Source organism: Suricata suricatta, chromosome 12 (genome assembly GCF_006229205.1).
Source record: "Suricata suricatta isolate VVHF042 chromosome 12, meerkat_22Aug2017_6uvM2_HiC, whole genome shotgun sequence".
NCBI classification, from domain to species: domain Eukaryota; kingdom Metazoa; phylum Chordata; class Mammalia; order Carnivora; family Herpestidae; genus Suricata; species Suricata suricatta.
The window spans coordinates 73,172,649-73,189,856 of record NC_043711.1 but is presented as its reverse complement, the minus strand read 5'-3'; the positions used below and the strand labels follow the sequence as shown (position 1 = coordinate 73,189,856).

Here is a 17,208-nt window from a genome sequence, read left to right as displayed (position 1 = left end):
ATAGCACAGATACAGAACAGGTCCATTATCATAGCAAGTTCTATTGGACAATGCTGGTCTGGAAAAATGTTCTCCAACATGTTTTCAGCGGTTGCTTCTGGCTGGTAGAATTCAAGGTTAACTTCATTTCATTATATTTTTCTAGATTACTTGAATTTAGAGTATGCAATATATTTATATTCAGAAGTTCTTTTCATCTGAAAAAAAATACCACCTATCATCCACCACATAGAAATAAGCACTGCTGGGGAGGCTGGGTGGCCCCGTCTCTTAAGCATCCTGACTTCAGCTCAGGTCACAATCTCCCTCCTGGTGCCTGTTTCCAATTCTGTGTCTCCCTTTCTTTCTGCCCCTCCCCCATTTGCATTTTGTCTCTCTCTGTCTCTCTTTCTCTTTCTTTCTCTCTCTCACTCTCTCTCTCTCAAAAATAAACATTAATAAAAAAGGAAATAAGCACTCCTAGTTTTGTTGTATTTCCTTTACGTCTTTGCTCTCTCTCCCTATAGTTTCACAGAATTAACACCACATGTACAAGGGTTTAGTGGCTGCCTTTACAGCTAGTATTATACCACAAATATTGCAACTTATTTTTTTAAATTCCTCATAAACATCATACTATTCCATTCTGTGTATGCAAATAATTTTTGTTTTACATGTAAACCTGGAAATATTACTAAAATATTTAAGAAATTTTCCAATCACTTGGATTTGGGGAAATCAAATTCATGAGGAAAACAGTGATTCATTCTTCTAGGAAGCACTATGTAGAGAAGCCTCTCACATATCACAATTTGAAGATGCTTTTTTCTTGTTGTTCTAAATCATTATTCAAAACCACCCTCATTAAAGAGAATAGCCTTAGAAATCAATGCTTTTATAAAGTGTTCATATAATTCAAGTGACGCCTTTCACTACTGAATGTAACAATACACAGAAATCTTTGTTAATATCTGTCTCTGTGGAGACTTCTGTGACACATCTAAAATGTGTCATTTCTTGTTAAGTCCCTTCAAAAGCTGTTCTTTAAATGCACATGCTTCATTTGGCTTCCTTGGGCTATATTTTGATAAATATAAAATGACTTTAACATGGGAATAAAAGGAAAAATACTTGAACAATGACCCAAGATCCATTGAAAAGGAGAAAGGGTAACAAATCAACTTGAAATTTTGCTGGGCAGGGTTTTTTTATTTTGTTTGTTTGTTTGGTATTTTTTTTTCTCTGTATTTAGCACATTATACAGAATAAAACTGAAACCAAGGGCTTTGTTTTCTTTAGCCACTCCCTGGTAGACACGACCTTTGCAATCAGATTTATGATCAACAAATAGGAATAGCCTTGAACACACCTCAGATTTAGTGGATTAAAAACCAACTCATTATCATTCCATCTACTCCCCCTAAACCCATCCTTCCTTCAGGCATCCTTATCTCTCCTGAGAGAGACACCATTGCCTCAGTTATTCAGAATTTTAAAGTTATTGCTGATACCTCCATCTCTTCAACCCTAGTACATGGTCCAACAACATTTCAAACTAATTTTACCTCTTCAGCTCTGTCCAGCTGCACCAATATGCTACTAGCCCTTCCCTCCTGAAATGCTGCCAGATGCCTCCCTTCGAATCTTTCTTCACATTCTAGCAAATTACTTCTAGTCCTTCCTCGGCTTGAAACTATTCCTTTTCCTTGCTCAAGGGCTTAAAACTCTTTAACAAGGACAGATCATCTTTCTTAGTATAGTCTGGTCCCCTACCTATCCCCCAGGTTCATTACACCTGAGCTCTCTTACTTACTACCTTTGAACTTTGCTGCTCTTTCTCCTACCACAGGGCATTTGCTTATGCTATTATTCTGCCTGAAGTGCTTCATCATTACCCTTCCTTCATATGATTATGACTCTCCCATTTTTCAAATTTCAGTTCATCTAATACTTCCTTAAGGAAGTATTCCCTTATTCTTCATTCCATTAATTATATTAGGTTCTTCTATTAAGCTCTCTTACATTTACAGACACTTTGATTAATGCTTTATTTTCTCACCTGATTGTAAGCACCATGAGGGTTAATAGTGTAAGTTTTGTTTACCAGGGTAGCTCTATCAACTGTCACAATGCCAGGTAAATAGTAGGTGCTTAATAAACATTTGTTCACTGGATAAAGAACATGAGGCAGATGCCCACACACTAGAACAACTCTAGATGGTCTTCTGCAAAGGACCTTTGGGACATCGGTCAATAGCAGAGTGCCCCTAGAAAAACAGGTTCTCTAATCAGGAGAAAGCCATGCATGTCATTATACTTTGGAGTGAAATGCCCTTTTTACATTTCCCCTTGGGATGGACTATATATCGTATTTGAAGGTGATAGTCCAGGACCCAATCCTGTTGTTACAGAGCCCAGGAAGCTGAAATTTGCCCAAAAGGACCATTCTTGGAGTACCCAGAATGGGGGCCATTTACGTATCTCAGATCAGACCTGAGGAGAGAGATCCATGACAATAAGGCAATTGGGAAGCAATTTTCTGCCAGGAAGAAGAAAATCCAGAAGGCCCATACAATGGAAAAATTGATGCCTATAGAGATTTGAGGCCATGCTGTTCAAATGGACACCATTCCCTTTTTCCCAGTACTATAGCTCTCTCTCTCTCTCTCTCCTAAGGTTTGATTTTTACAGACCACCTCTGGACATGACCAGTGAGGTGCAAAAGCCAACTCATACCAGGTCACGATAATCAATTGTTAAGTTTTTGGTAAATATATGCTAATGGTTTTTATTTTTATTATTTAATCTTCTTAATGTTTATTCATTTTGAAAGAGAGAGAGAGAGAAAGCACGTGCAAGGGAAGGGCAGAAAGAGAGGAAGACAGAGACTCTGAAGCAGGCTTTGTACTGTCAGGGCAAAGCCCAATGGTAGGGCTTGAACTCACAAATCATGAGGTCATGACCTGAGGTGAAGTCAGACCTGCAACTGACTAAACCCATGCCCTGCTACTCGTTTTTAAACACAGCCATATTATAGTTCAAACATGAATTTAAAGCTAAAATTACCTTAGAAACAAAGGTAATAAGCATTCAGAACTCATCATTTTCTAAATATTTTGCTATATTTTACCTCTATCTCTGATCTTAAGGCTATTTTACCTCCTGTATCTGCGGCGTGAAAAACCACATGACAGCATGCTCAGTACATCGCTTTTCACTTCCCAGTTCAGTGAAGTCATTGCACTAACCTGAAGTTGGCTATGGGGAGTATTTACATCACAGAAATTAGTAAATGCTACAGTTCAAGGCTGTGGAGGTTTTTGTTCTTGTTATTTGCTTGTGTTTGGGGTTTTGCTGATTTTTTTTCCTTTGAAAGCCTTAAATGTGTACCAGTAAACCATGAGAAGCAGCCTATTCATGGTTCAATGCAATCAACTTTTTCCCTTAATTGTTGAAATTACCCAGCAATGTTAGGAATTCTCTAGATTGAAATGAAACTGTGAACCAATCTTCCAGTATTTTCTAAACTATATTTCACAAGAAAAGTATTGAGTAGGAATCACTATAGAAAAAAAAAAAGGAAAGTATATGAATCCCCTTATTCCCACTTCATATACTGTTCTGTTTCTTGAATACCCAAGACTGTGTTTGTTTTGATCATAAAGCAGATTTTTGAATGAATTAATTAGAGTTCTCAAGATGTGGAATAATTCAAATTAGTTCTTGATAATAGCATGACTTGAGTTCTCCTGATAGGAAACTGGGGGACATTACAATTCAACCTGAAACACCTCATGCATTAAATGTCTTCTTGGGATGATGTAAAAATATTTGACTTGCCAGGTCCCAGAGAATTTACTAAATCCTCTATGGAAAACATTGATAGGGGAGATAAAAGATGGCTAAGAAGAGTGAGAAGGAGGAAAAGAGCTGGAAAGATGGAAAATTATATTTGAGAACAATGGTAAAAACAACTGCCTAAAAATTAAATTAGTGTAGATCAACAAGTATAATGCAAAGAAATGGCTAATAATGTCCTGGGAATACTTACTCGTTTTTTCACAGTTTTTATCAAATTAAGAGCACTTCAAACTCCTTGAATTCCATTTTCATGCCCATTTAGAATTGCACTGAGAATTTCAGTGATGGTGTTAACAGCATGGAGATCTAGTTAACCTGCCTAATTTTAGCAAAATAGATGACTTTTGTATAACTCTCAAGATAATTTTTTTCTCATTGAAAGTTGACAAATTTGGTCTTCATATATAATATTGGATCCTTTTGATAGATGAATAGTAAAGCATTCTGGAAGACGTTTTCTTACTTTTAAAGGAAACACACATATGAAAAGCCATATTTAAGACAAGGCTTATTTGTTTATTTAGATGCTACTAGTAATTTCTTATGTGGTAGACATGAGACCACCTCCAGATTCTAAATTATAAAAAGGTTTATATTCTTGTGGTTTTGATGAAATAATTACATTATTGGTCTTTGTGCATTATGGAATATAGGTAACTCGTTTATCTAGAGTAATGGAAAAGAAAACAAAAATAAATAAAACAAGGAAATCAATCTGAAAATCAAATAATATTTTATCTTGAAATATTTTTAGAGCCTTTAGAAACTACATATTCACATGGGTATTTAGACACTTATAGATAAAGTATTCTTTTACTTCAAACTCTTGCAGTTATTTATAGCAAATTGAAAGGAAGATTTCTCTCCTTTAAATTTCTACAACCATTTATAATTTTAAATAAGAAAAAACTTTAAAGCTAGTAATTTTTCACTATTATTTTTCATGTCATACTTAATTATGTCAGTGACCACAAAATATATGAATTCTTTCTGTCTATATAGTACACTATGATTTGAAGATTTTATTTGGGTCACCACACTAATGCTTGAGGGTGAATAGACATTACTATCATTCATATTGTGTGTAAACTAAACTGAAGTTCTGAAAAAAACAAGATGCCTAATTTTCAAAGCTAGTTAAATGTAGAAGCTGGACATATAAATTTCAAATTGCACTTCCCATGAAAGTAAATTTTTAAAAAGTAAAAAGTAAGATGCATTTTTACATCATAGTCAGCCAAATATACACAAACCACAAAGGTATAAATGTAAATAGAAATGTATGTCTTGCTTGATAAGTCGTAAAGTAAGCAAATATTTATAAATGTATATAGCAAAATGTTCTGGTGCCTATAAGAGATTATTTAGTAGATATCCCCATATTGTCTTTCACTTTCAAGCTATTTGTATATTTTTTCAAGTAATCACAGCTTGTTATGTGTTGCCCTGAGCACTTAACATATAATTAGTCATTTATTCCCATAACACACTTTTTAATTTTTTTAATGTTTACTATTTATTTTTGAGAGAGAGAGAGACAGAGCACGAGCGGGGGAGGGGCAGGGAGAGAGGGAGACATAGAATCCAAAGCAGGATCCGAGCTCCGAGCTGTGAGCACGGAACCGTCGTGGGGCTGGAACCCACAACCTGAGATCAAGAACTGAGCTGAAGTCCACACTCAACTGACTGAATCACCCAGGCGCCCCTCCCATAACAAACTTTTTAAGAGGACGCTATTAGTTTCCTTATTTCACAGATGAAGTAACTGAGGCATAGAAAGGTCAAGGAAAACTCGCGAGCTTACATTGCTTTTAACTGGTGGAACCAAAACTCCAGGCAGGTAGGATAAAATTTCTACAGTCTCCTTCGAAGTGTCAAAAGTCTTTAGGGTATACTTGGATTTTCCAGAAAGTGCAAACGGAACATTGTTTGTGTTTGTTCTTGTTAAGGAATTATTGGGCCTTATTTTCTGATATACTAACTTCTGTCCTGAAATTTCAGAAGCCCCTTGGTACCATCTAAGGGGTACCATATACCAGGTACCATGTGAGGAAGTAGGCATCACAACAAAAGAGGAAGAAAAAAAAAATCTCACCTATAAAGGATGCACACACCAGGGAGAACTTAGTAAATCTACCTGCATTCTTTCAACAAAGAATTCTTTCTCTTTATTCTTCACAAATTTGGGTACAGCAATATTCAGACTTATCTAGAAGCACCAACTCCCTCTCCAAAAGTTGAAGGAAAATGAAACCCATTTCACCATCTCACTGAGAAGGCTGCACGGGAAGGGACAACGATATCCAGGTGCCTGGTATGTGCTTATCTACTGGCCAGGGTGTATGGATCTTTGTGAGCTGGAGTGGGAGTGGCTGCATCCATGACTTAGGTGGCCGGTCTGGGCTTGCGTGTGTCAGAGAAGGCTGGGGGAAAGCTGGAAACATGAGTGACAAGCTCTCTATACTTTAGAATTTTGAAGTTTGACAAATACTGACTAGATCTGGAGGAAGAAGCTAACTACGTTTTCCCAGTGACTTAAAAAAAAACAACCTGCTATGTATTTCATGCACTTTAACTTTCAGTAAGAATGATGGTACAAATGATGATTAAACTTGGCCATTCTGCTTCCATTCTTCCCCAGAAAGACAAGTAGAGTCATTAGGCCCTATTTCTTTCCTGTTTTAATTTCACGTTTGGATTATTTTGTATTTTTACCAACTGCCTAAAATATCACTACAGGAGATGACTTGAATGGAAGCTGATTCATTTAAATTTAAGTTTATTCTGCCAGTTGAACTATTTGCACTATATTTATAAAAACCCCATCAAAATGGCTACACTTTTTAGCACAATATGATATGGAGGCAGCTTAGACTTTATGATCAGATGTACTTAGAGTCAAATCTCCCTTCCCCCATGTATAAAACTGGGCAAATGAGTCCCCTATACCTCAGAATTCTCATTTACAAATTGGGGGAAAAACCTCTCAGTGTTAATTTGTTGATTAAAAAGAGGGGGAAACCTCTCAGTGTTAATTTGTTGATTAAAAAGAGGGGGAAACATAGAACAGTGAGTGGTGCTTGACACGTAACTAAGTTACTAACTGAAAGAACCTATTGTCATTATATTTATTATTTTTATTAGAATATCAAATAGATAAGAATTTGTCTATTTGCCCTACTGAAATTTCTTTAAAAGTAGATCCCATAGAATACATGAAGATTAATCAATATCAGGGAAACATTTTTTTATTTCTTACAGTCATTACTTCAAGAGCATAACAGATGTTTTCAGGGCACTTGTATTCCACTGGCCCACCCCCAGAAGTGACGTGCAGGGTTCCCATATAGTCTGGAGGATACTTCCTGGCCATGATACAAGAGAGTTAGCCCCCCAGAAGAGACTTCCCACCAATGATAGATGGGATTGAACAGATCAATACTCTGGTTTCCAGGCTCCTTAGGGATCATTCTCAGGTGTGTTCTTCACCATCCCCTGGAGTGGCCCAGGATGGATTGAGCTTCAGTTGTTCAAAGTGGTAAATCTCTTATTAACACATTGTTCATTGGTTTTTTCTGTTCCTGTCTCACTTTCCCACTCCCTTCCTGTTGTCACCTCCAAATTAACCGACTTGTCCCCAGATCTTTGACTCAGGTCTGCTTCTGGAGCATCAAGACAAACATTCTATTAGCCAAGCCAAGTTTGTCTACTAGACAAACATGCTGTTAGCCAAACCAAACAGTCTATGAGCCAGCCCAGCTCAGATAATGCAGCTTCTTGAAACAGACACCTTTGTCCATTTCTGGTAAATGTCGCTTAAACATCCCCACATTCTGGGATTAACTGTCCTGTTCCCAGGAATCCAGGCACTTTGTTTTAATTCTCTTTTTCTGCTACTTCTGAGTGTCGCCACCTGAATGCCTCCATCACCTTCTTTCTCTTTTCTTTCTAGCTTTCGAAAACACATTTAACCACACTCTAAGCATGTTTATGGAAAGGAAAAAACATCAAACAACTAAAATTTTTAATTAGCCACTAAAATTCTATTTGGACATTTTCCTTGAATTTTATTTTTGTTTTCTCTGTGGCTCTTCCCAAAGATGACCAACCTTTTAGCTGTATGGATATGTCCATCTTCGAGGGGAATATTTTTTAGGATGGTTGCCTTTACATTTTTTCCAAACTATTTTTTTTCCTTTTAGATTTGAAAAGCATGTTAATGTTAGCTCAATTCATGCCTGGCATCCTCAAGCTATTTTGTTTTGGTGCCTAGGTGGAGGTGCCTAAATAAGCCAACTATATTTTATTTTTTCCATTAGTAGATTTACTTGTACACTGAGGCTCCCCATGGGTGGAGTGGAGACTGCCTCTATCCAACCATCACTGCTCTGTCCGAAACAAACTGAAATGATCTTGTTATGGTAATAACACTGTGAAATATGAAGGACAGTACTCTGCCTGCTTTTTTCTTTCTAATATTTACTAGTAGTCACTTTTCTTCATTATAGTCCTGCTCTCCTCTACCTCCCTCGATCTAAAGGAGTAGCTGAAAAACATTCAAGCCCCCCTCATCTTTCACTTGCAGGAAGAAAAGCATAAATCACACCCTCCAAGTATTCCTCCTGCATAGGAGAATGTTCACGGCACCGTATTTCAGAGTTGTGGTCCATGCACGTGGGTAGTGTTTTATCTAAAAAAGGCTTGCTGGCTGTGTCAGCTGCTTAAGCTACTGGTACATCCTTAAGAGAATGGCATTCCTCATCCCATTCATTAAAAGGAGAGAGAAACTTTTTATTTAATTTTTAATTTAAATTCCAGTTAACACACAGCTTAATAGTAGTTTCAGGTGCACAATATAGTGATTCAACACTTCCGTACATCACGGGGTGCTCATCACAAGTGCCTTCCTTAATCCTCATCACCTAGTTAGTCCATCCACCTACTCCCCGCCCTTCGGGTAACCATCAGTTTTATTCTCTGTAGTTCATTGCCTATTTCTCAATTTGCCTCTCTTTTTTTTTCTTTTGCTTGTTTTTCACGTTTCTTAACTTCACATATGAGTGAAATCATATGCTATATGTCTTTTTCTGAGTGACTTATTTCACTTAGCATTATACACTCTAGCTCATCCATGTCATTGCAAATGGCAAAATTTTTTCTTCTTTTATGGCTGAGTAATATTTCAGCCAAATGGCTCTTTCCGTATTTGACTTTTGCAGATAATACTGCTATAATCACTGGGATGAGTGTATCCCTTTGAATTAAATTTTTTTATTCTTTGAGTAAATACCAAGCAGTGCATTTGCCAGATCACAGTGTAGTTCTATTCTTAACTTTTTGTGGAACCTCCATACTGTTTCCCAGAGTGGCTGCACCAGTTTGCATTCCCACCAATAGTGCAAGAGGGTCCCCCTTTCTCCACATCCTCAACAACACCTGCTGTTCCTTTTGTTGTTGACTTTAGACATTCTGACAGTTGTGAGGTTATACCGCATTGTAATTTTGATTTGCATTTCCCTGATGATGAGCAATATTGAGCATCTATTCATATATCTGTTGGCCACCTGTATGTCTTCTTTGGAAAAATATCTATTCATGTCTTCAGCTCATTTTTAATTGGATTATTCATTTTGGAGATATTGAGTTTTATAAGTTCATTACATATTTTGGATACTAGCCCGTTATCAGCTATGTCATTTGCAAATATCTAGGAGAGAGAAACTTTTAAAATGAAAAGTGTGAGGATAAGTATTGTATCCAAAGGAATTTGTTAATCTTGTTTTTTATTATAATTTTTGAGAGGCAATGTTAAATTCAAGAGCTTGATGAAGAACCATACTAAATATGTTAATATCTTTCTTTTACAACAAAATTTGAACAAAGCATAAAAAGAGTTTGCTCTGCCTTCAAAGAAAAGGTAGCTTTGACAAAGCTTGGCTGTATTAAGTTCACTTAAATATAACAAGGAATCTGTCATGTTCATTTCTGACTATTGTACTGAGTGTTAATGGAAAGACTTTCACATACTTGATCCTTTATATAAATGATGGCTTAAAGTTATATCCATATAACTAAAATTCAAGTTGAAAATGTTATATTAAGTACTGACAATTAAATTAACCTAAATATGCAAATTGTTCTATAAGCTTAAATTCCAATGAAGAGTTATTTCATGGATGAATAAGGTCTATTTCTGTACCAAAATGTTTCTGGTGTCAAAAATGAAAAGTACAGATCTTTAAAAGGTATTTTATTTTGTAGATATCAAATATACAAATAAAATCGCTTTTCTTTAAAAGTCATATTAAGGAATGAGGTTGAAACTGGCAACCTCTTTGAGAAATTATCCTTTGGCTTGTGTTTATCCTTTCCATTAATTTCTAATATTTTAAGTGATATAATTTAAAATATTATTTTTATGTTTAATATAATGTTAAAGTATATTTAATATTTAAAACATTACATGCTGTAATGGAGTATTCATGTCTCAGAGATAGAATAGTCTTTACTTTCTTCAGTGGTCTATTACCTGGAAATGAAAATTATTAAGTTGAGCAACTTTCTTTGCAACAGACATGAAGTAATTTCATCATGAATCCTGCTGATTGAAAGAAAGTGAGCTATTCAGTGAGACAGTCTCCACTTTGTAACTCTTAGGGAAATGGCAGTGATCTAAGACTTAAGTTTTACAGTGCAGTTAAATTATAGCTGCCAGGATTCATAGCTGTTCTGGTTAATTCTAACAGTAGAGACATATCTAGGATATTCTCTGTGGAGAGCAGGCCTTGAGTGACAACTTAGTGAAAATATGAAATTCTAAGTTCATCTTTCTTCTTATTTTTTCCTGAGCTATATTCTTTAGTATTCTTCAACAGAGAACATGAACATTTTTTACAGAATTATAAAGATAGCTTACTTTCTTTATAAAAATTTCAAGGAATGTGTATTAACTCCAGGGTCTTAGAGATGTGTTTGAGTCTATTAGTAACCTGAATAGGTATATACTTCTCTGAAAACTGGTCATGAGGTTCAATCAATAAAAAAATCCTCAAACATAAAATCCTTTGTAGAACAGGTTTTTACAAGGAGGTGGTTTTCATTCAAATTGTCTCTAGACTTTTGTTATTATTCCTATTTTAATTGTATTCATTTGTTTTTGAAATGCAGCCATTGATATCCCCAGACCTGAGAGTGATGTACCCCAGAAGTAACCATTTTTTTGGACATCTATTTCCATTAAACTCTTTCTGCCTGTAAAGGTTTCCAAATAGCACTTTGCTGTTTATCCTTCCAGATAAATCCCCCTTCCAGACATTTGTCTGAGGGTCTCTTCTGCTGTAAACAGCTAACGTCAACTTTTGATACTTGGAAGGACAATTTTTTTTTTCGGTATATCCTTCATATGTCAACATGCTCAATAATGAAACTGAGGTTTGAAGCCACCATGCCAGCTTGGGATATTGTGTTAAAATGAGAAAACTCAGACCATAGGTAAAAAGAAAAGTACATTTATTTGTTAAGGGAGAGTATTCTAATATAACCCAAATTTGATGCAGATAAAGGAAAAGTATAGTTTTAAAGACAAATTCAGTTATTAATGGTAGCAAATATAGTTTAAAAATTGGTGTAATCAGTCACCAAAAAGGACATTAGTAAGAACCTTGCTTATTATAAGGGGCGCTTGGGTGGCTCAGTCGGTTAAGGGTCCAGCTTCAGCTCAGGTCATGATCTCATGGTTCGTGGGATCGAGCCCCATGTCAGGCTCTGTGCTGACAGCTAGCTCAGAGCCTGGAGCCTGCTTCAGATTCTGTGTCTCCCTCTCTCTGACCCTCCCCTGCTCACACTGTCTCTCTCTGTCTCTCAAAAATAAAAACATAAAAAAAAGAACCTTGCTTATTATATACTTTAAGCAATTTCTTTTCACTTCTAGATTACATAATTTTAAAATATTGTGGTTTCTATTGAAGAAATACTTTTCATATCTTTCTGTGCCTGAAGTTCATGCTCAATTCTCTTTTTATTTTTATTATTATTTATTGTACAACCATCTGAGATGTAGAGAGACTAACAGGATGGTTTCTCAGAGATCTTCTTCTCAGATTCGGTCATCACCATCATCATTTTGCTAGACTGCCTCATCCTCCCAAATCCAGACATTACCTCCAAACACTTCATACCTCATTTCTAATTATATAAATGTCAATTATTTTTTAAATTTTACATAAGTAGCCATTGGTGAGCTAACTTTTACAGAGACACCACATAGAGTTGGTCACCTTATAAATTCTGTACCTAATAATATTGTCCTCCTCCAGAATCATTTTCTTTTTTTAACAAGTTTGGTTGGTTTTTTTTTTTAAGTTTAACTCATTTATTTTGAGAGAGAGAGAAAAAAAATAAGCAGGGCAGGGCAGAGACAATCCCAAGCAGGCTCCATGCTGTCAGCATGTGGATGTGGGGCTCCGTCTCAGGAACCATGAGATCATGACATGAGCTGAGATCAAGAGTCAGGTGCTTAACAGACTGAGCCACTCAGAATTATCTTCTGAGCCCCTCCAGAATTATCTTCTATTCTGGCATCCCCGCTAGGTGCTCTCAAATTGCCTTGCATTCCTATAGCTCAAGGACAACTCAGGTGAACTCCCTGATCCCCACTTCTTGTCCCTGTAGTTCTAAGAGGTGGCACTCTTTGATCAATCACTGTTTAATAAATGGGCACAAGGACGTGAGAATCAGGTAGTAAAGTAGTGCAGACTGAACCAAAAATGCTTGGGTTTTAGGGACTTTGAGCCAGGACCCCTTAGGCAAAGACAAAATACAAGAAATATATTTTGGTCATCTGAATGACCAAACCTATTTTTCTTGTAAACCACAAAATCACAGATAGACTCTGTAATCATTGATTCAAAACTTTTGATTTATAATTACAAGTTTCAAATGGTTGAGAATTATCTTTCTCTTCCAAGTATAAAAGAAAATTTTAAAGGACTGATCATTTTCTTTTCTAACTTTCCCTCAGCAGTTATGATGCAAATGAACAAAGCAAAAACGTGACAAACAAAAAAACCAGACTCCTAAATCAAAGAATGGACTGGTGGTAGCCAGGAGGGAAATGGTCAAGGTATGGGTAAAAAAGGTGAAGGGGACTGAGAGTACAATTAATCATGATACACACTGAGAAATGTACAGAATTGTTTCTTCATTATATTGTACACCTGAAATGAATATAACACTGTGGGTTAATTACACTTGAATTAAAAAAATAAATAATTTCAAAAACCATGATGTAATTCATCATTTCACAGAAGAGTTGGAATCATTCTATATTAGCCTTCACAAAAATCCATTCTTCTTGGACATTTTCTTTCACTCTTTCATTAATACTAGAACGCTAAAAATTTCCTAGTTTGCTACTGTTTACTTACTAAAAATTTTGCTCTAGTTTTCTCCTTTTCTAGGTCATGTAGGCTGATGTTCTTGTGATAGCATTTGATCTTTCTAGGAGGTCTGATGTACTTGATAAGTTCTCAATTTGTTAGTGGAATTGAGATTTTAGTTATATTGGGCACATCTTTGAAATGGATTTTTCTCTTTTCATAACTTACCTGAAAATGTTCCCCTTTACACAGCCAAACAGAGGAGAAATTTTTAATAACTAAGAGATAATTAATCACACCAAATCAAATTTTTTAGCTAGAAAGATTTTTTCTTTCTTTTTTTTTTAAGTCCAGTTTTTCTTTCTAAAGATGCTGCAAATGTAAAGATGCTCTTAGAAAGGAGATCAGAATGACCAGGTCTTGTTGGCCCAGCATTTTGCTAAATAAATAAATACTATTTTATTCCTTGCTTTGAAGCTGGCTGCAGATTTGCTAAGTGATTGGCTTGATGTTAGTTTTCTGCATGGACCCCTCATTTCCTATAAGAGGAAAATAAATTCAGCCAAGGTGAATGAGTTTTATTTTAGGTCTTACCTTGAATTCAGGAGGTTCAGAAATCTCCATTTCCCGGCACAACTAGATTGCCAAGGGATCCACACTTACCATGTCCCAAAGAATCAAACTTGCTCTGAAATGTCCAAATCCTAATATGTCTTGAGGATAGAAGTGAAATGAACATATACATGGCAGGTGCCACCATTTTGCTGTCTAACAGCCTATTTCATTACAATGGAACTCTGTTGGAGAGGGTCCATGCTGTGATTCCCAGTCATGTTTATGCCTCAGCCCGAGATAGCATTATCATGCTTTGATTCTACAAGAATCACCTTCTTTGTCTTAATGTGTCATGAATTAAGGATAGAGATAAGATTTCGTATTTCAATTTGTGAGTCATGGGAAGAATGGGGAAAATTAAAGGAGAATTATGACATAAAAATATGCGACTAAAGGATGTATGACAGAAAGAGCCATGGACCAAGGACCATAAGTCTCTTTTTTTCGGGTTTATTGAGATATAATTACCATATAACAATATAACATTGTGTAGGTTTAAGATGTACAATATGATGATTTGGTACAAGTATGTATTGCAATATAATTGCCGCCATGGAGTTAGCAAACACCTCCATCACATCACATAATTACCATTCTTTTTTTTCTGGTGAAAACACTTGAGATCTACTCCATTTGCATCTTTTCAGCAATATTATTAACTATAATCACCATGCTGTACATTAGATCCTTAGAACTTACTCATATTGTTTCTGGAAGTTTGTACTCTTTAAACGAAATCTCTCCATTTTCCACACACCCTTGCCCCTGTAACTACCACTTTATTCTCTGTTTTTATGAATTCAGCTTTTTTTAGATTATACATGTAAGTGTTTTCATACAGTGTTTGTCTTTTTCTGTCTGGCTCATTTCTCTTCATATAATGCCATGAGGGCTGTGAGTCTTGAGTTAGAAATTCTCTCTCCACAACCTTGGGGCAAGTTACTTCACCTCTCTAGTCCATCATGGGACCTTCATGTACAAATAAAAGGCAGTTTTGTTTGAAGACATTCTAGGTCTAACACTTCTGAAACTATGCTACCATGTTGGAATCTGTAGCGATAGACTAACTTTTTATAACATTTATTATGCAGGACCCCAAATTACGGGAACTTTTGGATGTGGGGAACATTGGACGTCTGGAGCATCGCATGATCACCGTGGTGTACGGGCCCGACTTGGTTAACATCTCCCATTTGAATCTCGTGGCTTTCCAAGAGGAAGTGGCCAAGGTACGGTGGATAGAATCTTCTGATGCTTGTCACCTCTCTTGCGATATGGTACTGATGCCTGCAAAAGACTGAATTTTTGTCATTTAACATGTGTTAAAATTACATTTGAAAATAATTCAGCTGCCAAGTGGAACTGTAATTCAAACACTTCCGAATAATGGCATTGACTAAAATTATGGAGATTTTTTCATTAGAATAAGGCATTTGATATAATTTCTTTGCAGAAGAAAATATAGGTGAAACCACTTTTTATTTTACGTGAACACCCTATCCCAACTCAAACTCTCTTAGCCTCATCCCATGCCACTTCCAACCCCATCTCTTTTCCAATCCTCTCCATGAAGGCAGACACCCTTAGCACCTTTTTAACTTCTTTTACTCTGAGCAGCACCTAGCTCACCACCATGCACATGGTAGCTGCTCAATTAAGGAAGGAAACAGTTTTAAAATAAAAATTTCAAATAATATCAATAAATGATAATTATTCAGTTATGGACTAGAATGGTAAGTTAGACAGGGCCTCTCCATTAAGGACTTGCTAACTCACTAACATAGCAGGCCTTTCAGTATGTACAGAAATAACGAGAATACAAGCAAACTGTATCAAACAAGAAACTGTGAACTTCTGGGAATGCTGGACTCGACTTTGATGCTTTCTCTAGAATAGTCCAGCTGCCGTGAAAAGAGTGCTAACATGAACATATTGAAAGAACTTTCTTTTTTCATGTTTATAGTTTATAGGATACTAGTCATGATCCTTACCTTTCCTACATTTCCTTCATGACTTAGGATTATGAGTCAAAAAATACTTTTAAGTCTGTATGTCATATCTGTATGTGCCCTTATAGAACTCCTCATGTGAAGGATCACAACTATGAGGTTCTATCAAGCCAGTCATCATTGTCGTCTATAAATTTTTAACCCTTAGCGGTCTGACAGTTCTCTGCACTACACCATAAGTCATGGCCTGACCTCTGATTCTTTAGTTATTATGGTCCAGGCTTATTTCCAACATTTATAAAACATCAGATTCATTTCTTATAATAGAATGAATGAAATGCCAACCAGCTTTAACAGTCTAAGATCTTTAGAAACTACTCTCCAAAATCATGTTACAGACCTAATCTATTTTCTCTCTTTAAGAAGAAAGTGATCCGTTTGTTTCTGCAGTATAACTCAGACATTTGGAGAGACTTCAGTTCTATTAAACACCATCTGCTTGACAGCATTATACTTGCCTAGCATGAGTTCATATCCTCGTGTACTGGTGGTAATCTGGGGTTGTGTATATTTCATTTCTTGGACTGTAGATGAATGGTTGGTTTGGTGGATAGATGAATTACTACAGATAATTAAACATTACTTGCAAAATATTTTCAAAATATCTTTCCTTAAATGCAACCATATTCACTTTAAAAAATAACCAATTCATGAGATTCATTAACTCTCAAAAACTTTCAAAAATGACAGTGAGTTTCAGAGAGGCTTTTACTAAGAATGAATATAGATTTTATATTACAAGTCAGTATACATATCTTATACCATCTTAAACCTTTAGGTTTAAAACATTCAATTTTCTTCTCTATGTGCATTCTTTGCCACTAATTTTCGTTAGGGATTTTGATTTCTGAACCCTGTAATATTTTCCATCAGGACTGCATCTGTAGACATTTTTCCAACAGCAACTTGAGGTTCCTGGTATAATTAATGAAGCCACAGAATGTTTGCCTTCCCTGCCTTCCCTTTAGGGTATTTTTTCCCCATTGAAATTGTTCAGCTGGAAAGGTAAGATTTGCAAACACCACTTTATTCTGAAAACTTACTTTTCCCCCTTCTAATTGTCAGAATTGTCTCATAACATCACACCTTTTATTTAATCTCTGGGGCCAATGTACATGATGCTTTGTTGTAGTGCCAACACCAAAGGAGACAGCCTCTCCCATTATGTAAAATGTCTGACGGAAACCGGAGCTTCTTTGAAACTCAAATATCTCCAGAAGAAATTATTTACGAAGAGATTCTGGCTCATCCATTCATTCAACACATATTTGTCAGTTGCCATCTCTGTGCCAAACACAATTCCAGTGTTAGAGATACAGCATTCTAGAATGATGAGAGCCAAAATTCTGGGAGAAATAAACAGATAA

At 36.0% G+C, this 17,208-nt stretch overlaps 1 protein-coding gene across 1 annotated transcript in view; it reads left to right on the top strand.

Moving 5' to 3' along the window:
- Positions 1-17,208, top strand: part of PLCB1 (phospholipase C beta 1) — a 664,399-nt gene that overhangs the window by 407,641 nt on the left and 239,550 nt on the right. Inside the window, exon 4 of the mRNA XM_029917918.1 lies at positions 14,924-15,061. Coding sequence (XP_029773778.1) covers positions 14,924-15,061 — 138 coding nt within the window. The remainder of the gene's footprint in view (positions 1-14,923; positions 15,062-17,208) is intronic.